This window comes from Lithobates pipiens, unplaced genomic scaffold, assembly GCF_037356315.1.
Source record: "Lithobates pipiens isolate NorthernLeopardFrog02 unplaced genomic scaffold, aLitPip1_a1.2 Scaffold_16, whole genome shotgun sequence".
In the NCBI taxonomy this organism is placed as follows: domain Eukaryota; kingdom Metazoa; phylum Chordata; class Amphibia; order Anura; family Ranidae; genus Lithobates; species Lithobates pipiens.
Genome location: NW_027507748.1, coordinates 650,663,333 through 650,690,512, shown reverse-complemented (window position 1 = coordinate 650,690,512; position 27,180 = coordinate 650,663,333). Strand labels below are relative to the sequence as shown.

The following is a 27,180-nucleotide window of genomic DNA, read 5'->3' as shown; positions in this document are numbered from 1 at the left end:
ACGGTCCAGAAAAACACCTTGAAATTCGTTCCTGTTATCAGGGGAGCATTTAGGTGTACTACAGGTAGTATTAAAACTCCTATGTTAAAGTGTTTGTACCCACCCAGCCCCCCTGAAGCCAGAAGGAGACCGGCCTGCAGATCGATCTAAAACAGTATTTACAAGCTTGGTTTGCATAAAACATTAACCCTGTGTGTTATGACTATTTATAATAGAGGGGCTGGCAGCGAATAATACAATTGTGACAACAACCACTTTAATGTCATTAATAGACTGCATCTTACGCAAAATTTTAGATTTTTTCCCATAGCTTCATTTTAAAAGGGTTTGTAAAGGTAATTTTTTTTTCTGATTTTTGCTATACATGGTACACATCTGTAATCCCCCCGCCCCCTCCAATGTTGCTTTTCAATGTTTTTTACATAACTATTATATGCTCTTCCTCCTTTACATTCCCACAGCTTCCAGTTCTCGGAGCATGATCTCGGCCCCTACGTCATAGCTCATTGTGAACTACAATTCCCGACATGCGCATTGCCACTTTTTCCCATCGCCTGCTTGATCAAGAACGAACCTAGTTCTCAATAGCTAGTAAAGCCTTCTGTACACATACACCTGCCGGTAGCCACGCCCATTACCGCCTGCCCAGCAAGCCCATCTTTTGCTTAATTAAAAATTCTAAATCTAGACCTACTTGGGACAGAGACTTTTGGAGAGGACTGAATGGTAGCCTCTTGCATTGTGATTATGGGCCCCGACATTTGGGGGGGGAACGGTGCTCTTTGTGAGCTGTATGCCTTGGGACCCCTGAGGTGCTGTTACTTTGGGTTCAGTTCCATGTCCCCCCCAAGACACACAGACTCTGGGAATCCTGTATATGCCATATTAGAAATAGTGACTGATTCATAATGCTGGGACAAATACTGTTAGGAGATGCTGATGTCAACTCCAGCCACCTGTCTGTTATAATGTAAATTGGTCTAGTATGACTTGACACAGTTTCTAAGAGTCTTTCACCCATTGTTTGTTCGAATTAACCCTGCAATTGTATGAAGGCATTCTGTGTTTAGATGTTTGATGTGTATTGTATTTAGGGAGTCACATTGTCTGCTTTAAAGGGATTGATTAGCTCATATTAACTTATGTTTCTGGTTAAAGGTGTATAGTTTGAGTAGGAACCTCCTCTTTAACTGTATATAAGACTTGTATTATTGTTCTAATAAACTGTCTGATGTTTCACCCTACACTGAGCTATGACTAGTGAATGGGAAAGCCAAGGGGTCTTGGATTGTGTGGTACCGGACAGAGGAGCGATACGGCAGACCGATTCATCTTGAGTACGGGGATTCCGTCACATATACATACACAAATTAATTTTAATTTTTTTGAATGCTATAAGATGCGGACATCGCTGGATCCCGTGATGTCCTACTACGCTGGACACTGTGATTGACATTGATTTTCGGTGGTTGACATGTGAAGCAAATGACTTCCCTGGACGCCACGATTGACGCTGACTTCGCTGGAGAGGCCACACCCTCAGCTGAGGGGTTCATTCTGGTACTTTTCAGTCACTTTTGTTGGGGTCACATTCTTAGATCTCAGGGGTTCATGCTGGGACTTTACTAGTTGGGGGAGGAAGGGGGTCAGCTTTGAGGGGTTCATACAGGGACTTGTCGGCACTGCTCACACTTTATTTTCTGAAGGCCATGGAGGTACAGGTCCCCCAGGGGTCCAGGAAGGCCACCCCCCCCCCTTTTATGATCATGGAAAACAGACTTTTTCCTTGATGCCACTCTTACACCACCGGCTCTCCCCACCACCTAGCATTGCCCTGCCCCCATCTAGTACAATTATAATGCTGTATTTTATGGGTAAAGACTGTAGATTGTGTACAATTTACAGCTTCCAAACCATCCCACGCAGATATACTCTTTTACGTGACCAGCGCATCTGGGTAGTGTGCGCGCCCGCCCTTTCTGTGCTGTGTTTAGTTGCAACACACGCTGATCAGCGGTTCCTAGCCAATTATTGATCGGCTCAGTGATTCACAGAAGAAAACTGTTGGTAAACCCCTGGATTGCCCCCATATGTTAACCCCTTCCCAACCAGTGTCATTAGTACAGTGACAGTGTATAGTATTAGCTCTGATCACTGCATTAGTGGCATTAGTGCCAGTTACTGTAAACCCCTACCCAGCGTCATTTAGTATCAGATTGTCCGCCACACTGAGTCCCACATTTTTTTTTTTATTTGATCGGTTTTAAAGCAGAATGTATAAAAATGTTGTAATTTCAAAATTTTAGGTCTTTTTTTGGCTATATGAAAAAAAAAAAAAAAAAAAAAAAAAAATGCGTTCAGCAAATATACGTACCTGCGCTGTGCAATGGTTTTGCACAAAGCAGCTCATATCCTCCTCTTCTTGGGTCTCTCGCTGACACTCCTGCCCCCACAACAAGCAGCTTGCTATGAGGGCACCCGAGCCGAGCTGCAGCTCAGTGTTTCCATTCAGACAGGGAACCGTGGCCCTTCTCCACCCCCTCCCTTTCTTCAATGGCTCACTAAATTTTGTCTCAGCCAATGAAGGAGAGTACCGGTCAGCCGAGTCTCTCGTGCAACATCACTGGATAGAGATGGGGCTCAGGTAAAAATTAAGGGGGCACAGAATGTTTATCGTAGTGCTAGAATGCATTAAGATTAAAAAAAAAAAAAACTTCTGCCTTTACAATCACTGTAACCCGACCAGGTCATAGTCGAATGAGGGCTACAGAGTGGTCGGCTAGTTCTGGGAGGGTGTACAGTGACGTTCTCCCTAACTCGCACTTCCCGTTCGCACCCTGGAGCAATCACCCGGGCGTGCCAGTAAGCGCCGGGTGCTCTGGACCCAGCGCATTATGGATTGGGGTAAAGGGTCAATGACAGTGGCTCTTTACCACATGATCTTTCCGTCCAATGATGAAATGATCACTTGTCAAGAAACCGGCGCATGTCTGGTTCTGCTGTCTCATACCAGTCGGTGTGAGGCAGTGCAGCAATGCGAGTGGGCTGGATCTGAAGTGCCCACAGTGCTAATCTGTGCACATCCATTCCTCATCAGTGCTCAACTGTGCCCATCCATGCCAATCCATGTCTCACCCGATCCTCACCTGTGCCACTACAGTGCCCATCCGTGCCTCACAAAATTGTAATAGGTAGTCATGAAATTAAATGTGTAATTTATGTTCCTTATTTTGGGGAGTAATTTCTGTACATGCTATGTGTTATCAATTCTCAATCCACCCAACCCCCACAAACCAGTGCTTTGCAAATTCAGGACATAACAGGCTTGCTGGAAATGACACACGCCACTGCTTATACTTTCCTTCCAAGCTCTCTGCTAGAGCCTAATTGACATACGCTGTACTGTAAGATATGGGATAACACAAGACTCTTCTTGTCTCCCACAGTATAGTGCTCAGTCCCTGGGCTCACAGAAGAATAATGCAAGGAATGGCAATGTCAATATATGTCAGAGAAGCAAGAAGAGTAAGAGGACATCATAGAAGAATAAATAAATAAATTGCTGGCTGGGGCTCAGTCTGCAGTTAGGTTTCAAGGGCTCATGCGGAATAGTATTACTGTACTTGTCTGAGTGCGTCATTATTAGGGATGCACCGAATGGGTTTTTTGGTACCGATACCGAAAATGAAAAATACACTAGGCCGAAAACCGAAACAGCACCGATACCGAAAATGACTGTTTTCAAAAAATATTTTTATACAGGAGGTGGTCAGAGACTGGCGACGCGGTACAGGAGGTGGTCAGAGACTGGCGACGCGGTACAGGAGGTGGTCAGAGACTGGCGACGTGGTACAGGAGGTGGTCAGAGACTGGCGACGCGGTACAGGAGGTGGTCAGAGACTGGCGACGTGGTACAGGAGGTGGTCAGAGACTGGCGACGCGGTACAGGAGGTGGTCAGAGACTGGCGACCTGATAAAAGAGATAAGTGCAGCCAGTGTTGCCCCCTGTGATGCAGCCAGTGTTGCCCCCTGTGATGCAGCCAGTGTTGCCCCCTGTGATGCAGCCAGGTAATCATCATCAGGTACTTACTGTCTTGGTGCATCCCCAGTTGTAGGTGTAATTCTGGGAGGTGATCCTGTGTTTACTAACAGGGAATGTCCGCTCTTATCAATAGTTTTCTTAGATAAACACATCAGTCTAATGTAAATAATCTTATCAATATGTGGCAATGCTGTGAAAATCTCCTTCCTCTGATGCAGCCAGCGATGCCCCTCTGCAGTGAAGAGCGCCGTCTGGTTGAATAGAGCGCCGGGAACATCACAGCTTTAATTTCAATAGCTGTGTGTTCCCCGTCACGCGCCGTCACACACAGCCCCTCCCCCTTGTCCAGGCACTTTGATAGACAGATCACCCGTCCAATCTGGACAGGTGATCTGTCTATCAAAGTAACCCCGGACAAGGGGGAGGGGCTGTGTGTGACGGCGCGTGACGGGGAACACACAGCTATTGAAATTAAAGCTGTGATGTTCCCGGCGCTCTATTCAACCAGACGGCTCTCTTCACTGCAGAGGGGCATCGCTGGCTGCATCAGTCCTGCGCTATTCACCCCCATCATGGGAGGCACCAGGGGCGGGGCGGGGGCGGAGTTCCGCCCCAGGCCCCGACCCATTTTCGGCTCAATTATCGGCCGTTTTTTCCTTTCGGCAAATTGCCGAAAAGGGCATTTTCGGCCGATATGTTTCGGCGGCCGAAATTTCGGTGCATCCCTAGTCATTATAGTGAACCATTTTCAAATTTCAAAAAGTTCTGCCATTTTAGCTATTCCTGGAGTCAGACACCCCAAAAAAACAGTGCGAGACCCCAGCACCAAAAAAGCTAATGCATCAAATTGGTGTACAGTTGAGACAAGTCTGGTGTCAGGAAAAGTGTACAATATAAAAATACATTTAAAAAAATAAAAATTACGCAGACTTTCACCCAACCAGGATTCTCACAAAACGGGGTGAAATCCATGATCCTGTTGATATAGGTTATGCAACGCCATTCACATGCACAGCATTGGGATAAATTAGAAAGTCATTCTTACTGTATAGAGGTCATTCCTTTCAACCACTCCTCTTTTGTGAAAAAGCCCATATTTTCTGCCTCTAATTTCCAGGCAAGAACCAGCATAATTATCTGGGAAAGACAAGAGCAAACAGAAGACAAATAAGACAATACAGAAAAACTAATTGTACAAAATGTACCTCAGAAAAACGAATTTAGTACAAAGGTCTACCGGACTTCAAACAAATTCAATGGATTGTTTAGACAGGCCCCTGCATTACATCGTTTTACTAAATCTACGACCCCAATTCCAAAAAGGTTGGGCCCCTGTGTAAAATCTACATAAAAGAGACAGAATGCAAGGAGTTGCAAATCTCAAATCCATAGAATACCCTCTTTACGACCACTTCATAGCAGATTTACTACTAAAGGGTGGGCCACACTTCTGCGTTTTGGGGCGCGAGCGAGAAAAGCGCCAGTTATGTGTCCGACTTGTCCGCCGCAATATCGCAGTCTGGCTATAAGTCGGTGATCACTACCATTACTAGTTTAAAAAAAAAAAAAAAAAATCCCTGAGTTTGTAAATGCTATAACCTTTGCGGAAACCAATCGATATAAACATATTGGATTTTTTTTTTTTTTTTTTTTTTAACCCAAAAAAAAAAAAAAAAAAAAAAAAGAATACATATTGGCCTAGACTGATGAAGAGATTTGATTTTTTTTAAAAAAAAATGTATTGGATGGATTTTATAGCAGAAAGTAAAAAAAAATTTTTTTTTTCAAAATTGTCGGTCGTTCTTTGTTTTTAGCACAAAAAATAAAAAATGCAGAGGTGATCAAACACCACCAAAAGAAAGCTCCATTTGTGGGGGAAAAAAAAAGAACATTTTAATTTATGTACAGGATCACACGTCCACGCAATTGTCAGTTAAAACAATGCAGTGCTGTATCGCAAAAAATGGCCTTGACGGGAAGTGAGAGAAACCTCCTGAAGTGGTTAAAAATAGAAAACATATCAATTGTTCAAAAGGAGAACATTTACAATTTTAAAGAAAGTAAAAAAATTTAAAAGGTAATTTTGAGAAAGTGCTGGCAGCAACAGGTCTCAAAAAAGTTGGGAAAGGGCCATGCTTACCACAGTGTAGCATCACCTCATCTTTTAACAACACTCTGTAAATGTCTGGGAACTGAGGAGACCAGTTTCTGAAGTTCTGGGAGAGGAACTCTGTCATATTCTTGCCCAAAATAGGATTCTAATGGCTCAACAGTCCTGGGTCTTTTTTGCATCTTTCTATTTCAAGATGCTCCAAACATTTTCAAGTGATGAATGGTCTGGACTGGAGGCAGGCCAGTTAAGCACTTGGGACTCTTCTACTACAAAGCCATTGTTTTCATAGATGCAGTATGTGGTTTAGCGCTGTCCTGCTGAAATATGCAAGGTCTTGCCTGAAAAATATGTTGCCTGGATGGGAACATTTGCTGCTCTAAAACCTAGATATATCATTTAGCATTGATGGTTCTTTTCCACATGTGAAAACTGCCCATTCCATGCACCCCCATACCCTCAGAGATGCAGGCTTTTGAACTTAGCACTGATTAACAAGTCAGAAGGTCCCTCGCCCTATGGCCAGGTCATGTCATACTGTTATGTTCTACTGCATACCTTAAAGAGGTTGTAAACCGTTGAAGAAAAAAAAAAAAAAAAACACCCCTGTAAGAAAATATAATGTGCTAGTATGTATTGCATACTACCACATTATGAAATACTTACCTTAGAACAAAGCCCTTCTAGCAGCGCCCCCGCTCACAGCTGAGACGGCAGGCATCTCCCATGATGTCACTCATGGGAGCCGCCGTTTCCTACACAGGCTCTGAAGGTCTGGCACTGTAAGCAGGACAGTCAGAGCACATACGTCGATGAGATCATCAGCATGCATGCACTCTGAACATCTCCTAAACTGTGCAAGTTTAGGAGATATTCACAGTACCTACAGGTAAGCCTCATTATAGGCTCATAACAGTAGGTACGAGTGGTGTAACAGTTTACAACCACTTTAAATGAAAAATAAATAAATAAAAAAGGAAGGGGAAGGTTCTCCTCTTTAGCCTGCATGACGCGTCACCCACGGCTGCTAAAATGAAGGCCAAATTTAGATTTGTCTGACCACAGAGCAGATTTACACTTTGCAACAGACTATATATAATAAAAAGGTACATACACACAAAATCAGAGTGTACTGTATTTAGACAGCTTTAAGTTGCCCATGCAAATTACCATCCAACTGTACAATTTACTCTATATTTATTTATGAGGGGGTGCTGATAAGTACTGAGCCTTACCCTGAAAAAATAAATAAAAACCTGAGCGAGGAAGCTGTAAATTGCAGGGTGTACTGACCAATTTATCTATATTCAGAAATATACAGTGTACAACATAGGGTGCATAAAATATAAATAATATAAAAAAAGGCAATCAGCGCACACTAGACCCCAAACAGCAGTATTCAGCCATCTATCAGCTCATGAACTGTATGGACTATATTTATCATGTGACAAGTTTTTTGCTTGCTTTTTTTTATTGGGTGTTTTTTGGCACTGTAATTGTTTATGAAATGTATTAATTGAATTTAATTTGTATTGCGCTGCACTTTTACATATTTTTTTTTGCATAAAATATAAGCAGAGTAATATACAAACAGTGGTACTGGCCAAAAGTATCCATATAAATGGGATGGTCACTGATGCATGTCAAGTCCCTACATGTTTCACCAAACAATGGCTTCTTCAAGGGATTATGTAGTCACCAGTATTTAACAGTGGCTCTGATAATAAAACACAATCAATATTACAAAATCATAACAAAAAAAAAAATTTAAATTTTATGCATATAGTATGACAAAATTACAAAAAAATAATACAATTCGAAGATATCCTGGCTTGAACTAATATATTCGTTTCAAATCTTTTTTGTAATGTAGAGACTATTTATTGTTGCCTATATAAAGTGTGTGCGTTCAATCCTGGATATCGTGTTAATAATAGCAGTAGTCCTGAACCTTTTATTCCATCTTGCCTCCCTCTCTCCCACATTATATATCGCCATAACCATTTTACCATTCTGGATTAGGCGATTTGTGTCACCGCATAGCTATACACTTTAGAGTAGATTAATACATGTACATACCCTCTTTTTTTTGACAGACATTTAATAAATTTTGTTTGTTTTCTTTGGAATTGTTATTACTTTTGGTATTTTTTAAAACTCATGTGCAATTATGTTTTGTTTAAATGATTATTACTTTCATGTTTTATTGATCACATGTCAAGATTCATTTTGCCAAGATTGGTCCACGCTGGTTGGTGCACCGGTGTGGTTACCAATACCCATCTTCTGACTTATTCTCCATCCTTTCCTCTTCTCCCCCCCCCCCTGCCTTGGTGGCCCCCAGTTTTTTGGGGCAGACATTGGGCTGTCCACGTTGGCCTTGGGCGGGCATTATGTGTGGCTGCATGAAAGCCCCGGGCGTCTGTTCTTAATTAGGACAGACGCCTGTGTTTGGTTGCCGTCAGCCTTCCTCCTTTTTACTTACAGTGGGTTATATATGGTGAAGTTACAACTTTAGAGTGCTGTTTGGCTTTCCTGGTGCCCCTGTACCCATACTTTTTCTTAGCAGAGCACATGCAAGTACTAAAATGAGGCTATGTTAGCCCATCATATTAGACTGTGTTATGTCCAGTAATGTACATCACTCTTTATTTTGCCTTAATTTTAACATAGCCTGGCACCTGTATGCCCCCTGTGGTCGCAAAAACGAAACCTCCCTTTGCCGTGATTGTTGGGCTGCTTGTTTTTGTGCCCCACTGTGGGGGTCCCTTTGGTAAGTTCGGTGGAATTTATGGAGTGGGAAGGTCTGAGCCATGACATTCAATTTGTGTGTTTTTTAATTTTGTCATACTATATTCATAATATTTCCATTTTTTTGATTTTGTAATACTGATTGTGTGTTTATTATCAGAGTCATTGTTAAACACTGGTGACTACATAATCCTCTGAAGAAGCCATTGTTTGGAGAAACATGTAGGGACTTGACATGCATCAGTGACCACCCCATGCATATGGATACTTTTGGCCAGTACCACTGTCTGTATATTACTCTGCTTATGTTTTATGCACCCTATGTTTGTTGTTCGCTGTAGATTTATGTAACAAAATTTATATTTAAGTAAAAACTGTAACTTCTATACATTGGGCACTGTTATAATCCCTAGCCAACCCACTTTCTTTGTATTTACCATTATAAGGCATGAGGTGCCAGATCTTAAGAGGTCACTTAACCCACACCTTTTACAGCATTGTCTATTGTATATTCAATGGTGCAAAAATCAACTTCCTACTATTTTAACTTATCTTTCTTTTTCTGGTCTAAAGTGAACTTTGCAGCACCTCCAGAAAAATTCAATGTGGAAGAGCATAGGACCATAATCAAGTGCCAGTTTCTCCAAGGGAAAGGCGCAAAGCAAATCCATGATGAAATGTCACAAACTGTGAAATATTGGGTCATCAATTTTAAAACTGGCTATTTCAGTGTTGAAAGTGAGAAACCCAGTGGAAGGCCTGTTTCTGTCTGACTCTGTGCCTGCAAAATGTGAAAGCCATCCTTGACATGATCACGGAGGACCGCCGAATATCATGAGGAACTTGATTATGGTCCTATGCTCTCCCACATTGAATTTTTCTGGAGGTGCTGCCAAGTTCACTTTGGACCTGAAACAGAAAGAAAGAAAATCATAGTAGTGGATTTTTGCACCATTGAACATAGAAAAACTGGCCAGTACACCCTGCAATTTACCCTTCCTCACTCAATTTTTTCTGGGTAAGGCTCAATACTTATCAGCACCCTCTCGTATCAAATACACTATACACCCAAGATTGGAAGACATATGGACATCACACCTATATGCGCTTGCTGGAAATCTCACTCCAAAAGCATGGGCATTCATAGGGAGTTTTGGGGTTTGTCTGTGGGAATGTGTGCCAGTTCAGCCAAAAGATCATTTTTGGTCTGGTACTGATGTTCTATGAGAAGACCTGGTTAGCAAGCAGAATGCTTCTTCTTTTCATAAGTGTTTAGTAAGACTGAAAATCAAGGCTGTGAGCAGGCCTCTCAGGTTTTGCCACATCAAATCTTTATAGTTCTGGCTTTGTGCATGGAGCCGCTGTCATACTGAAATAGTTCTCCCAAAAGTTTGGAATCGCCTAACTGTATGCTATAGCTTTTAAAAAAGGCACCGCTACTGGAACCACCTGAAAATTTGGAGGGGTGTTCAGCCATATACTTTTGGCCATACAGGTAAGGAGTCCAAACACTTTTGATCATATGGTGTACGAAAATGTAAGGTCAGTATATAAACAACCTATTTGACGAATATCCAAATCAGGTAGTCCCTTCACAAACATACACAGAAATAAATAAATTAAAAAAAAAAAAAGGGGGGGGGGGGGGGGATTTTTTTTTTTTTTTTTTTATATTTGTATTCTTATCTCAAAAAAGTACAATTCTATTGCTCCCAGCCGCAATTACCAATTTTTTGCTGCTGTAATCCGACTTCCTGTTAAGGAGTGACTACGTTTGTTCTTTATGTAGGAATGTAGCCACCCTTTCTTGCTCGCTCCCAAGATGGACTATAGCAGGGGTAGGCAACCTGGGGCCCTCCAGCTGTTGCAGAACTACAAGTCCCATCATGCCCCTGGGAGTAATTGTAACTGCCAGCCTTGTAATGCCTCATGGGAAATGTAGTTCCACAACAGCTGGGAGGGCCACAGGTTGCCTTCTCCATGACTATAGGAGGTGCAGTGTTCATAGAGCAATGCACATGACCCCAACATACATGTGCTGCTCATTCCAAACAAATGAAAGTAAGGAGGAGACAGATTTGGGATTTCACAGAGGATGTTACAATGAGACAGAAAAACACAGTAAGAAACAAATTTCACAAAAACAGATTACAGGGCCATTAAATAGTGGATGCTTAAAAGTGTAACGTTCATTTTTTTTTTTTGTACAGACCAACACATATGGCCAGCTTATAAAAGCACAAATTGACATGGTAGCTTCTCATAATAATCATCTGTACCTGGATAAAACAAACAAAAACTATGAGCAGATTTCTTACATTTTCTGGTTCTACGCCTATGTCCTCACAGAATTTTTCCATGGCTTCTGGCCCAACAATTTCATCTGGACCTGTCAAATGAAACAAGTGTTTTATACAAAGCCACAGAGTTTTCCTTAAGAATAGAAAACTTTAGGTACTGGAGGAAATATGGCCTGCAAAAAGAATCCATAAATATAGAAAAAGAGAAGTTGGATGCATTACTCATCTGAATACTGCGACATAACAACGTTGCCCATTCTTCTTGTGAACTGCATTAAAACATGCCCGCTTATGCTCTGGAGCAAAAAGCTGGCCTCACCTGGTATTGAATCTTTTGGTTTTCCTAGCATGCGATATGTATACTACCTCCAACCCAGCCGGTGCAATCTTTACTTCAAGTATTTCTGAACACAGGATTTAAAAAGCCATAGGAAGACAGCAAATACTATTCACCAACTAGAAACAATTGTACTTTTACATAAAAATAGCTACGCAACTTTTTTTCCCCAGGTTTTATTTTGCCGTCACATGACTGCTCAGCATCCCTTTGGGTCTCCTTCCCCATAAAAAGGGGCACTCTTCTACAGCGGGTGGGCTGTGCATTACATCACTATAAGCAGCTGGCCACACACCCTGCCCAGTCCCTGCTATGTTGATTGACAGTAAGGCTCCTGCAGGGGCATGTCCAATGAACAAGAGAGAAATCTTCCAACATAAGGCTCCCTAAACATAACTGTTTACCCACCACTTATCTTTCACAAGATGCCAATCCTGGAATGGATTAAAATCAAGGCAACCATAAAAACCTTACTGGGGATTCTAAACACATGAGATTTCGTTCATCCTGGCTCCTGTTCTGCTTCTGTGCAGGATGCTGCTGAAAGGGGCAACACTCCATTCACTTGGCACTGCAGCTCCTCTCAGCATCCTGGCTCCTGCTCAGCCTGAGAGTTAAGTATTGCTTACCAGTCAGCCCAACATATAAACAAGCAGCATGGACTGGGACAGCAGTAGCTGTCAAGCTGCGGCTCAGAAAGCACTCAGTGCCAGTGCAGAGAGAAAAGAACTGCAGGGCCCTGGCAGCTGTCAAGCCACAGTCCAGCAGGTAAAAGGCTGTGGCCTGGTAGTTGAGAATCATTGTTCTAGAGTACTTAAAGAACAAAAAAAAAAAACAAAAAAAAAAAAAAAAAAAGGGAAGAAGAATCTAAGCAGTATATAGGGTCCAAGCTGTTCAATACTCACCTGCATACTCATAAAACCAGGCCAGGCACTTTTTGCTAGAAAATAGGTCTTCATTTATTATTCTACTGGCTGTCTGTGTTCTGCAATAGCTGTGGGTTAAAAAAAAAAAAAAAAAAAAAAAAAAACCACATTAAAAGCTAGATATAAAAGTATATATCACTAATAAGTGGGGGCTCTCAAACTAGACCTCAGAGATCATAGAAAGGAGGCACTATGGGGAGATTTCAAAGGGTCGATATGCTGTGTATACACTCTTATTCTTTGCATGTAAACAGTTTTCTATTTAAGATACAATAATTTAGTTTATTTAGCAAGAAACAGGGCTTAGTTGTGTAGCATGAGGCTGTATATTCTGCAATATTTACATTTTTGGTAAACTCATTCAACGAATCCAAGCTCTGCAAGCTGAGATAACTTGCACTGCATTGATGCATTCACATAATGGCACAGTAACCCGGAGATGAAACAAAGTTCAGGAATATTCCTTTATCCCATTGTTTTACAAATCTATGTACACTACAAACTGTTTGATTGAATCGGTTCTGTGATCGCCGTTTTCCTAACCTGACAGCTTATCATTTTAAAATCGGAAACATTATGTTTGCAAGTATTAAATATCCCAACTACCAGCAAGAATTAGTCCTTATATTTAAAGTAATTTCAAAACCCATCATCGCAGCGCCTGTTAGCGGGCATCCATTCACCTGCTGCCGCTATTGTCCCTCACCTTGTTGTTCCCGTCTCCTCGCCTACTCACTCCTATCCCTATACAGTTAGAACACGCTGAGAGAACACACAATTAACCCCTTGATTGCCCCCTAGCATTAACCCCCTTCCCTACCAGTGTCATTTACACATTTTTATAGCACTGATAGCTGTATAAATGTCAATGGTACCAAAAAAATCACAGATCACCACTATTACTAGTAAAATAAATAAAAAGCTCTTAAATCTTTCCCATAGCTTGTAGAGGCTATAAGTTTTGCACAAACCAATCAATATACATTTATTGTGATTTTTTTTTTTTTTTTACCAAAAATATGTAGAAGAATATATTGGCCTAAACTGATGAAATTTGTATTTGTAGTAAAAAAATAAATTGGGGATATTATAGCAAAAGCGTAAAAAAATATTGTTCTCTTTTCAAAATTGTTGCTTTTTTAGTTTTTTTTGTTTATAGAGCAAAAAATAAAAAATAAAATTTAAAAATAAAAAACGCAGAGGTGATCAAATACCATCAAAAGAAAGCTCTATTTATGGGGGGTGGGTTTGGGACACAAACTTAGTTTGGGTACAGTGTTGAATGATCGCGAAATTGTCAGTTAAAGTGACGCAGTACCAAAAATTCTAAAAAGTGCTCTGGTCAGGAAGGGAGTAAAATCTTCCGGGCAGAAGCAATTAAAGTAGAACTATGGGCAAACTTTTATTTTGGATAGAGCAAGGGAGGGTTGTAATCCCCCCCCCCAATCAGGTTTTTTCCCCCCCGCAATCAGTGTCCCATTGCGAATATTTGCCTTCACTTCCTGTCTTATAGACAAACAGGAAGTGGGAAGAAATCTCTGCAAATTAAGGCAATTCCTTGGGGACCCTCTGTTCACCAGAACTAGTGTCCTCATTGGAAGATTTCTCCTCTATTACTTTTCTGGGGACAACCCAAAATGTGGGATTTTCATTTAACTTTCAGTGATAATGGTAAACAGGACATAAAAAAAAAAAAAAAAAAAAAGGCGATTTTCATTAACGGTAAGACAACTGACAATTGTTCTAACCCCTCTCCCACTCCATGATCGGTGTTATGCCCCATACACACTAACAGATTTTCTGCTGAGTTTTTCCTTCAGATTTACCAAAACCATGTAGTGGAAGGGCCTGCCGATTGCATACAAATAGAAACTCCTAAGGTTTGACTTCATATTATATGATTTTGGTAAATCTGAAGGAAAAACTCAGCAGAAATACTGATAGTGTGTATGGGGCTTTAGATATGACATGAGTACATGAAGGCTGGAGGCTTTATTGACCAAATAAGTTTTAGGTCTGCAGAGGTCACTGCAGCCCCAACTCCTTCACACCAGTGGCCGAGTTACACGGTGGGTGCTGGTATGTGCTGTGAGGGGAGTGGTGCCAATGCGTTGTAATGACACATCACACAGTTTACTTAAGCGGCCCATACTACAGCCTGCCGTGCTAATCAGTGAATTCTGACGGTGGGGAAGTCTCCCCACTGTCAGATTACAAATAGCGTAGCGGGGAGAATTTCCCCATATCGAGTGAGAGGATGGGGGAATAAAGTCTTTTTTTTTTTTCCGTCTGCTGGTTGAAAAAAAAAAAAAAAAAACCTCATCTATGGCCAGCCTCTTTTTTTCAACTTTTTTGAAAGTCACAAAATTACATTTAATTTATCTTTACATTGTGTAGTTACAAAATAAAAAAATAAAAAGGGAGCAGGCTCTACATTCTGTCAGTGCACACCACTGCAGCACATTACTGCACCAATCCATGTTGTGTAAGAAATACAGCTCAGTTAATAAATTCATTCATTTGAAGCGGTTGTAAACTACGGTTCTTGTAAAAAATAAAAATACCTGCAAGACAATGCCATAATGTGCCAGTATGCATCGCACACTAGCACATTATGAAATACTCACCTTGAAACAAAGCCCTCTAGTGCTGTACTGTCAGCGCTCAGATGGTTGACATGTTCCCCCAGTCTTTCTTCCAGGTTCGCGCGCTCCAGCTATGCGATTGTCTGGAGCCGTGATGACGTCACTCCTGCACATGATGTCACTGGCTGCATGCAGTTTGAATATCTCCTTAACAGTGCACGTTTAGGAGATATCCATTTTACCTACAGGTAACCCTTATTATAGGCTTACCTGTAGGGAAAAAAAAAATGACCAGGCAAGCTTTACTACTGCTTTAAAAGTGTATGACATGGCAAAATAAAATGTCATATTCAGTACCGCACTCCAATACATGCACATTTACCATCATTTTATCGCTTTAAAAACACTGCAAGTGCAGAGAAATACCAGCTGCGCTGCCAGAAATACAGTGTGCACTTAAAAAGGAGAAATCCAGCCTGAGATAATTTGGCTGTACTTCTCCTATGGATCACAGGAGTGCAATTAGTTTTGCACTCCCATGACCCGTTTTCAGTAGAGAGAACACAGGAATCACAGGAGTCACAGGAATCAGTCCAGGCACAGCCAATTAAGTCTGGATCCGCCAGGTGCCTGGACTGACATCCGTCTCAGCCTCTTGGCGAGCCGCTGAGAGCCTGAGACAGCCGCTCCCCGCCCATCAACAGCTCAGCGTTCAAATGAGCGAGGAGGTGGCAGAGTGGAGAGATGCTGATCGACAGTCGGCAGCTCTCTGCTCTGGGAACTCTGAGGACCCAGCCATTGGTGGTGTTCAATCGCTCGGTTCTCAGTGCAGAGGCACCGGGGGACAGATGCAGCATCCCGCTGGGCAAGTATTAATCTGGAAAAAAATAAACCAGACTTGTCTTAACTTCCTGTTGAACTGACAACACAGTGCCTTTGCATTTGACTCCAGAACTTCACTTATGCTCCACACATTTTTACTTCATTCCAATAATATTTTGATTTATTTTCCAGCAAAACAATGCTGCTGCCTTGACTCCCAAGGCCTGTCCTCACAATGCGCACATGGAAATGCCTCCTGCGAGACGTAGTTCTAAAGGTGTGCCTGCATCAATATAAAAAAAAAAAAAAAAAAAAAAAAAAAAAAAAAAAAAAAAAATTAGAGCTCCCAGCAAATCCCCCCCCCCCCCCCCCCAAAATGTTGTTATCTATTCTGATTAATGGAATTCTCAATTAAAGGCACTCCTATTTACAAAACATTCATACCTTGTAATTCTACATTTCTTCACATTCACTTCATCGGCAGTGGATTTTCTCTTTTTTTTCACAGACATTTTAGCAGATGAATGATGAATATTGAAATACACTCTAGGCTCTGGAAAGAAGGAGAAAAAAAAAAAAGAGCAATTATTGTGAGTGAATTCACAAGGTGGGGGAAAATGTAACGGCTGCACATCCCATCACTGCTATGAAATACACAGCCCGATGATGATGATCCAAAAGGAAGTCTCAATTGAAACAGATATTTCTTTTTTGCATGGATGTTAGAATGCTAAATGACATGCCATTTTAAAATGGTGAGATTCTTACACCTGCACATATGTTGTGGCCACTGCAAAATCAAGTCTCCCCATGATGAGGTCTGCAAAATGTAAAATGAGAAAAAAAAAAAAATAACTGGAGAATTTAAAAACGTATATTATACTCACATTTTGTATTCTCCTTTTTAAACCAGGAGGTGGAGCTTAAAGTGATATTAAAGAGAAACTGCAGTCTGCTCACATACATTTCTAATAAAAACATCTTTGCCATTCTGAAGCTTCCCTCCAATGAGGGAAGAGGAGGATCAGGGCTGCCCTGTGCAAAACCATTACACAGAGCAGGTGAGTATAACATTTTTCTTTTTTTGTTAAAAATAACTAACAAAAAGAAGATTTCCCTTCACTTCCTGTCCTATAGCCAAACAGGAAGTGAGAGGAAATTCCTGCAAATTAATTTCTTGGGACCCCCAGGTCTCCAGGACTAGTGTCCCCTTTGGAAGATTCCCCCCTCCATTGCTTTTTTGGGGACAACCCAAAGTTTTGGATTTTCTTTTACTTTCACTTTCTCACAACGATAATGGTAAAAACAGAGAGGCTGAATCTCGCTAATGGAATAACAGACAGCAATAAAAACTGACAATCATTCTAATCCCCCCCCCCCACTCTAAAAAAATAAAATAAAAAATAAAAAACACAAGTTCTGCCTTTAGTTATACTTTAACCACTTTGCACCCGTGCTATAGCTGAAAGACGGCTACAGCGCGGGCTTAAAATGCCAGGATGTACATGAATATCTCCCCGTTCTCGCGCGCTCTGTGATCGCCGAGTTCTGACTCGCCTGATCACTGATTGGGGTAAAGGGCCAATCACAGTGGGCCCTTTACCACGTGATCACCTGTCAGCCAATGACAGCTGATCGCGGAAGTAAACAGAAGCTGGTTATCAGCTTTTTTTCCTCACAATGCTGGCATGAATAAAACAAAGCCGTTAACCGGCTTCTGTTAGAGCAGTGTTTCTCAATTCCAGTCCTTATGGCCCACTAACAGGTCATGTTTTCAGGATTTCCCTCAGATGAAACAGCTGGGGTAATTACTAAGGCAGTGAAACTGATCAAATCACCTGTGCAAAATAATGGAAAGCCTGAAAACATGACCTGTTAGTGGGCCATGAGGACTGGAATTGAGAAACACTGTGTTAGAGGGACATGGGTCCCCTTAGTGCCACCTCATCAGTGCCGCCCCATCAGCGAAGGAGAAAAATTACCCGTTCGCAAAATTTTATAACAAAATATAAAATACCGGTATATTGTTTTGTTTTAAAAATGTTTGTTCTTTTAGCAAAAAATAAAAAACCCAGTGGTGATTAATTATGACAAAAGTAAAGCACTATTTGTGTAAAAAAGTGATAAAGTAATTTGGGTACAGAGTTTCATGACCGTGCAATTGTCAAAGCGTGACAGCTCTGAAAACTGAAAAAAAGGCCTGGGCAGGAAGGGGGTATAAGTGCCCTGTAAGCAAGTGGTTAATGCAGAGAATGCATTAACTTCTTCAGATCCGCGTTACAGCCAAAAGTACGTCTGATTGGCCTGCGCGACCCCCTGCAGAGAGCGCGGCGTGCTCTGTGATGAGCAAGTCTATGAGACTCGGCTGATCACAAAATGGAGTAAGGGGTCGATCCCAAAACAGACGGTAATCGGCTATTTTTTTTCTCCTCACGCTGATAGTGGGAGGAGAAAAAAATAAATAAAAAGTTGATCACTGGCAGCTCCCGCCAGCTCATCTGTGCCCACCGTGCCACCTGCCAGCGCACAACAGTGCCGCCTACCAGTGACTACAGTGCCACCCATCAATGTCACCAATCAGTGCCTCATCAACAGTGCTGCCCATCAGTTTCACCTACCATATTGCCAGTGTCACCTATCAGCGGTGACCATCAGTGGTACCCATCAGTGCCACCTATCAGTGCCCACCAGTGCCACCTCAGCGCATATCAATGAAGGAGAAAAATTACCTGTTTGAAAAATGTTATAACAGACTATGAAACATGTTTTTTTTTCAAAATTTTTCATCTTTTGTTTGTTTAGCAAAAAATAAACTCCCAGCTGTGATTAAATACTACCAAAAGAAAGCTCTATTTGTGTGGAACAAAAAAATGATAAAAATTTAATTTGGGTACAGTGTAGCATGACCGCGCAATTGTCACTCAAAGTGCATCAGCGCTCAAAGCTGGTCTGGGCAGGAGGGGGGGTTTAAGCACCCAGTAAGCAAATGGTTAAAAGTAAAAGCTTAAGTTTCCTTTTCTGTGCTTTAAAACACAACACAGGTCTTTCTGCTCAGCAATTTAAACATTAATAAGGCTGTCCAAAAGGACAAAAGCTAAAACAGAACTAAGAGTAGAATACCCACCTACCTTCACTAACAGGAGCCCATCAACAATTACACTGCAGTCAGTTATTGATGACCAGAGACCGCTTTGCTTTGGAGAATAAGCTCAGTGTTACAATTATTCTGAACTGGAAAAATATACATTGTAGGGCTGAAACAACTAATCGATTAATCAAAACTAATCGATTACTATTTTCATAATCGATTAATAGGCCAGCAACAAAATGGGGTTAAAGTTAATGAGTCTGCTGATATTTACCAGATTGATCATTTAATAGTATCTCTCTCCTCTAATAGTATATGCAGTGTATATCCTCTAGTAGTATATACACTATATATCCTCTAATAGTATATACAGTATCTCTCTCCTATAATGGTATATACAGTATATATCCTCTAATAGTATATACAGTAGAGTATATCTTCAATAGTTTATACAGCATATCTCCTCTAACAGTATATATTCCCTCTAATATACAGTATATCTCTTCTGTCTGTTATTCTCAGAGTGGATTAGATATTTTGCTCCCTAACCATATAGTTGGTTATTTATAGTTACCATTGCATATAGAGATATTTAAGAATAAATTGCCTTTTTTTAAACTTTACATATTAACTAAATTATACACCACACTTTTTTCTAAGGTTATTAGCCGATTAATCAAAACAATAATCGGCCAACTAATCGATTATGAAAATAATCGTTAGTTGCATCCCTAATACATTGTGTTATTAGCCAGTAAAAAATGTAAAGGCCACTATAGGGAAACAATTGTGTTGTGATTAAGGCCATGTGTTGCCATTCCAAAGCTTCCCTCCAACCACTTTGCATATTATTTTATATATACTGTGATTTTGTACTTGCCAAATATGTTGCAGGAATCTCCCTGTCTAGCTGCAATCATTTTAACTGTGGGCAGCTGAAGCTGTTGCCTGTTCACTTCCTAGATTTATACAGACACACACCTCCAGATTTGCAGCTCTCATTGGCCCTCTTATGACTCATCTCCTCTCCCATCCTGGAAAACTCTCACAAGTGTGAGAGAAAGATGTGCATGAGGTCACAAGCCTAGACAACAAACAGGAAGTGGGCTCTATAAGGTATCCAAAGTTAAAGCAACAACGGCAGAAGATTTAATGATGGAAAAGTTGAAAAAAATAAAAAATAAAAATTACTGAAGGTCCCCTTCAACTTTCCAATCACGTGTGGGCGGTCCATGACCAAGTTTTATTGTTTTGACAGCATTAGAGAAAGGTGAGGGCAGAACCTGGCTGTGCCATCTGACTTACCTGGATTAGAAAAAAACTGGCTGAACAGACTAAATATTTGTTGGCATCCAAGACAGTTCTCTTACAGTACACTAGGAATGCATCAGTCTGGCTACATTCTGCGCTAAAAAAAGTGTTTTTAAATGGAAACAATGAAATACACCAGAAATTGTATCTCAGTCCCACACAAATAAAAAGGTACAACAGCAATTAGAGCTTAGAAGGGGGATTGCACTCCTCTGAGAACATGCTCAGTGGAGGAGAAAGCAGGGTGATGATCTCATCAGTGGGTGGTCTCTCCTCCGGGGGCCAATAAGTATATTAAGGTGTTTGTTTCAGAGGTGGCAGTGAGAGCCAAGAACCATTGAAATTTATATTGCTGGCTCAGCGTCGCCTCATCAGTGCAGCCTATCAGCGCCCAACACTTTTATAACAAACTATGAAAAAAATATAGATTTGTACAATCATATGGTTTAGTTAGCCTTGGGATCATCACCACATATGTTACAATCTGGTTTTCTTTTAGGATTTACCATCAACCATGTACTGCAATGCTGGATTGGATAGAATAAATATGTGCTCATATTAGAGCTGCACAATTAATCGTTTAAAAAAAAAAAAAAAAAAAAAAAAAAAAAAATTGTGATCTCGATTCAACCCCTCCTGATGATCTCTATTGCAGTTTGCCGATTCTTTCATATAACAAGTGGAGAGGCTTATCTGCTCACTCAGCTGTCAAAAGAAAACATCAGGGCAGTCTGCCAAGTTTTTAACATGAAACATAACTAACTTCCTTCTTAGATCAAAGGGATAAACTTCTGTGTGTAAAGAAAAAAATCCAGGCAGTCTGCCAAGTTTTTAACAATGTGTAAATGCAGGAAGTTTAACCACTTAAACAAGCATCAGAAAAAGATTTAGACTTTAAGTTAAAATCAATAATTTTTTGCTAGAAAATTACTTGGAACCCCCAAACATTATATATATTTTAGCAGAGACCCTAGGGAATAAAATGGCAATTGCTGCAATATTTTGTCACACTGTATTTGCCCAGCGTTCTTTCAAACGTAATTTTTTGGAAACAAATACACTAGACAATTTTTTGTTTGTTTTAATGCGAAAGATGATGTTACGCCATGAGAATCATGAGAGGATCGTGATCTATCTTCTAAGCCAAAAAAACGGGATTCTCATTTTAGACTAGAATTGTGCAGCTCTTGCTCATATTAAATCATTTTGGTAAATCTAAAGTTCATTGTACGCTCCTTAAAATGGAACAAACCCCTCCTATCTTTTTCAGTCAAAGAAGCTGCCATCTTGGAGTTGCATCTGCAGTTGCCACATGTGATCAATTAGATGGTGTGACAGTTTGGTTGAGGGCAGAAGCAATTGTGACAGTTAGAATTCCCAGCATGCCTTGAATGTAACCATTTTTGAAACTGTTAACCAGTTGCCGCCCGTCCACCGTCAAATGAAGGAGGGATGGTGCAGCTCTCATTCTGCGTGGACGTCAAATGACAGCGCACCCAAATGGCCACACCATGTTGCTAGGACATGACATGACCCTGATCTCTGTAAAGCGTCCCTTTTAACCATGTGATCTGCTGTGTCTAATCACAGCCGGTCACATTTAAATACAGGAAGTGCAAGTAACCGTCTCATCGCCTCACACTGACAGTGTGTGGGGAGGAGAGCCAATCAGTGTCATCTCCTCACAGGGGAAAAGATATGTAAATCAGAGCACTGATCATTGCCCTCATTACACTAAAGCGCCACCAGTGCCAGCAATCAATGCCCACCAGTGCCCATTAGACATACCAGTCAGTGCTGGCTTTCAGTGGCACCTATCAGTGCAGCACAAAAAGTACTTACCGTACTTACAAAATTTACTGGCAGAAACTAAGAAACATCCCCTTTCAAAATTTGGTCATTGGTTATTAAGGGGGCAAATCTTCCGGGGCCTAAGTGGTTAAATACCACCAAAAGAAAGCTCTATTTGTGTGAAGAAAATTATAAAAATTTCACATGGTTACAGTATTGCATGAGCGCACAATTGTCATTCAAAGTGTGACAGTGCTGAAAGCTGGTATGGGCAGCAAGGGGGTCAAAGTATTCGGTATTAAAGCAGTTAAAGCCCGATGTAAAAGGAAAAAAATAAAAAATAAAAAAGAAGGGAAAAAGACCTGCAAGACAAAGGCATAATGAGCTAGTATGCATCCAATACTGACTCATTATGAAATACTCACCTTAGATCACAGCCCTGCAGGGGCGCCCGCACACCGCCGACATCTTTTCCGAAGTTACTTCAGGGTTAGCGTGCTCCCGCGCTGTGATTGGCTGGAGCTGCAATGACGTCACTCTCACGCGGAAGCCACAGGTCACAGCATGGGTCCTTCCTTCAGAGCTCAAGCATTGATGACGTAATAGCCAGCATATACAGTAAATATCCCCTAAACGTGGGAAATATAGGAGATATTTACAGTACCTACAGGTAAGGCTTATCTATAGGTACAAACACACAAGGGGAGTTTATTTCCTCTTTAAGAGCTAGTTTACACTTGCTTCTAAACAAGGCTTCAGACAGGCTTTGTTAAAGCTCTCTGAATGCCAGTCAAAGCCTCTGTCACTAAATAAAAATGGTTAGCTTACAGTCCTGTTTACAGCTTGCTTTTGCTTGGTGCTTCGACGAAGCTTCAAGTGAGCTCTGCCATAGACTTCTATGGAGGCTTTGAAGATGCTTCGAAGCACCACTGAATCTACACGGGGTATAATTTTTGAAGCAAAGCAAAAGCAAGGTGTAAACAGGACAGTAAGGTAACCATTTAATTTAGTGACAGGAGCTTTGACTGGCGTTCAGAGAGCTTTAACAAAGCGTATCCGAAGCCTCCTTGAAGCCGAAGCGTGTCAATGAGCCCTAAATCAGTTTGTTTAGTTCTACTTTTAAAACGTTTACATTCAAAGCATGCTGGCAATTCTAACGGTCAAACCATCAAATGGCCGGTATCATAACTGATCACATGTGCAGCACCATGGCAACTGCAGATCAGAGGCCAAGATGGCAGCTTCCTTGGCTGCAAAGGATAGAAGGGTTTAGTTCTTATTTAAGCTCACCATACACTATACAATCTTCTTTAAGGCCGGGTTCACACTATAGCAAAGCGGGAACGCCGCGAATACGCGGCGTTTACACGCATCGCACACCTCCCGCCGGCAGTTCACACTGCCCTATGCGGACGGCTGGGAGTGTCAATGTTATGTTAATGACACCCCCAGATCCGTCGGCATATCGCAGTGCGATCTGCCGACTCGCACAGGAATCGGATCGCATGGTGTGAACCCCCATGCGATCCGATTCTGCTGCGGACCAAAAAAAGGGTCCCGTGCGAGTTTGCTGCGGGAGCGCTGCGAATTCAGCCATACTATCTGTATGGCTGAACTCGCATCGCTACGGAGATCGGATGTGATTTACTGTGCGAATCACATCCGGATCTCCCCCCGCAGCGGTGTGAACCGGGCCTAAAGCGGAGTTGTTTTTCCCCAGTCATCCCCTCTCACTGCATTAATAACACACATAAATGATATGTGTATATGCTAGTAGATAGTAATCATATATATATATATTTTTTTAAACTTACGATTTAGCTAATCCTCTTCTGGCCGTTGCCATGATGAGTGTGGGCACACGAAGCCCAATTGCAACCTCTGCCTGGATAACCGATCAAGAAGTGCTCGCTGGTTGCCCAGCATGCACCTCTCGGTCTCATACATGCGAGATGCTCCGTCGACCATATCGCCGATTGTTTATCAAGTTGCCATAACAAAAGGGCGGCGACAGAGGAAGGTCCCGCCCAGTTGTTATGGCAACATAGATAGATCCACCTTAAATCGCGTAATTTCCTGTCGGGAAATAAGGCAATTTTTTCACACCGTCCTGCCCACTGACTCACATTTCCCAGGAGCACAGGCGAGGGAGGAAGGGATGCAGAGCCAGAAGTGGCAGATTAGGAGCCACCACCTAGTAACAGGGCACTTCTGGCAAGTAAAAAAAAAAAAAAAAAAATGTTTTCACTCCAAATGTTTTTCATTATTAATCAAGGACTGGGAAAATGTGAAAAAAATGTTTAGGGTGGAACTCCGCTTTAATCATCAACTATGTAGAGCCAGGAGCTGCCTGATTGCAGAGATTAGATGTGTCCTCCTATTGCATAGTTGATGGTTAATCTAAAGTAGATTGTACAGTGTATGGCAAACCTTTATGATCACACTGGTGATTAATTTGTTGGCGACAACCCACCAGTGTCAGGATCGCTGTAGAATACACACCGTGTTTCAAGCTCCGCCCCCTCATTGCTTCCACGCACCAACTTCCAAGCACTGCTTCCAAGACCCCTTCCTTCCACACACACACACCACGTCCCATGCAACGCCCCTACGCCATCATCCAGGCAGCGCCACCGCACCGTCACCTTCCAAGCACCACCCCCTTACCACCTTCCACGCACAGCCTCTACGCCACCTTTCACGGACCGCCACCTTCTATGCACCGCCCCCCTCCATGCGCCAACTTCCACGCAGTGCCCCCTTCCCGCCCACTAGTCTCTTCCATGCCCCCTCACACACACACACACACGCCACCTCCAACACACCACCCCCTTCCACGTACTACATCCCACCCCCTTCCAGGCACCGCCCCTACGCCACCTTTCATGCACTGCTTCCAAGCCCCCTTCCCCCGCACCGCCACACACACACACACACACACACACACACACACACCACATTCCACGCTCGCCACCTCCCACACACCGCCCCCTGGCACCACTTCCCACACACCGCCCCCTTCCACGCACCGCCCCCTGGCACCACTTCCCACACACCGCCCCCTCTTCCCACGCACCGCCCCCTGGCACCACTTCCCACACACCGCCCCCTCTTCCCACGCACCGCCCCCTGGCACCACTTCCCACACACCGCCCCCTCTTCCCACGCACCGCCCCCTGGCACCACTTCCCACACACCGCCCCCTCTTCCCACGCACCGCCCCCTGGCACCACTTCCCACGCACCGCCCCCTGGCACCACTTCCCACACACCGCCCCCTCTTCCCACGCACCGCCCCCTGCCACCACTTCCCACACACCGCCCCCTTCCACGCACTGCTCCCCTGGCACCACGTCCCACACACCGCTCCTTCCACGCACCGACCCCTGGCACCACGTCCCACACACCGCCCCCTTCCAAGCCCACCCCCTATCACCGCTTCCCACACACCGCTCCCTTCCACGCACTGCCCCCTGGCACCACTTCCCACACACCGCCCCCTTCCACCCCTTCCATGCACCGCCCCCTGGCACCACTTCCCACACACCGCCCCCTGGCACCACTTCCCACACACCGCCCCTTCCATGCACCACCCCCCGGCACCACGTCCCACACACCGCCCCCTTCCACATACTGCCCCCTGGCACCACGTCCCACACACCGCCCCCTTCCACGCACTGCCCCCTGGCACCACGTCCCACACACCGCCCCCTTCCACGCACTGCCCCCTGGCACCATTTCCCACACACCGCCCCCTTCCACGCACTGCCCCCTGGCACCACTTCCCACACGCCGCCCCCTGGCACCACTTCCCACACACCGCCCCTTCCATGCACCGCCCCCTGGCACCACTTCCCACACACCGCCCCGTCCGTGCACCGCCCCCTGGCACCACTTCCCACACACCACCCCCTGGCACCATGTCCCACACACCAACCCCTGGCACCATGTCCCATGCACCGCCCCAGGGCACCACCCCCTGGCACCACGTCCCACGCACCGCTCCCTTGCCACCCTCATCGGGGTGATGACATTTGCCTAGGTTTTCACCATGGAGGGATCAGTGGATCTTTCATCCAACCAGCAATGGGACTGATTAATGGAACTAGGGGGGGGGGGGGGGGGGCATTTTCTCTACCACAGTCATGTTGGTGTGACATTGCCTGGTGCCTGCCAGTGAGAAACCGGGTGAGGGGTGTGGAATCAGCCAGTAATGGGGCACACATATGCCGGAACGCAGTATGACGGAATCCTGGGCACGATGCACCCCCTTCCCTCAGGCAGTGTAGACGGCCATGGCTCCCTTCCCTCCCCGGGATCCCTCCATTGTTACCTCTCTCTCCTCCGGCTCTCTACACAGCGACTCACACGGGAGCTCAGTCCGCTACAACGGCCGGTCTACAGATGATAACGTCGCAGCACTGACGTCCTCCGCACGCGCTGATGACGTCACACGGAGCGACTCTCCCGGCATGTGCAATGACTGAGTGCTGAGAGTACCGGTCACCGCACAGAGAGGCCTCACTGAGGGGACATGGACATGGACAGGGATAAGGGACAGAGACTGACACAGCCTGGCCTAGGAATATACACCCAGCTTCCCATAGACCTCATTCCTTCTCATACAGTCCATGGAAACACAGTGAGGGCAAAGCCCCCTGATGATCCTGCCAGTAATCTGGTGACTGATATCTTCTGCTCTCTAAGGGCTCAGTCACACTAGTGGTTGAAAGGGGGGGGGGGGGGGGGGTAAAACCCTGCTGCCATTGAGCCATGTTTTTACTGCCCCTCACAAGGAATTATACCCCCTGTCAGTCTCAGCGGGCCTACCGCCAGCCTGACACGACTCATTCAATTGAATGGGCCTGCACCACAACCGCATTGAATGCACAAATGTAGGCCAGCATTTAGAGGGTTAAAGCAGACAGCGAGGAGGACATACAATGCCTGACAAATCTCTCTGAGAAGAGAAACAAACACAGATCGCTCTTCAGAGAGTAAGGAAAGGTCTAAGGGCTCGTTCACACCAGCGGGTGCATATTATGGAATACTGCAACAACGCATTCTGAATGTGCCAAAAGCTGAACGGCTCCCCCAATGTGCAGCTTTTCAACAGAC

General features: G+C 43.5%; 1 protein-coding gene across 1 annotated transcript in view; it reads right to left on the bottom strand.

Annotated features, from left to right (window-relative positions):
• Positions 1 to 26,553, bottom strand: part of DCUN1D5 (defective in cullin neddylation 1 domain containing 5) — a 44,739-nt gene extending 18,186 nt beyond the window's left edge. Inside the window, exons 1-5 of the mRNA XM_077484360.1 lie at positions 26,396 to 26,553; positions 16,318 to 16,426; positions 12,446 to 12,534; positions 11,222 to 11,292; positions 5,088 to 5,179 (exon numbers count right to left, since the gene is read on the bottom strand). Coding sequence (XP_077340486.1) covers positions 5,088 to 5,179; positions 11,222 to 11,292; positions 12,446 to 12,534; positions 16,318 to 16,385 — 320 coding nt within the window. The 5' untranslated portion in view covers positions 16,386 to 16,426; positions 26,396 to 26,553. The remainder of the gene's footprint in view (positions 1 to 5,087; positions 5,180 to 11,221; positions 11,293 to 12,445; positions 12,535 to 16,317; positions 16,427 to 26,395) is intronic.
• Between the last annotated feature and the right edge of the window lie 627 nt (positions 26,554 to 27,180).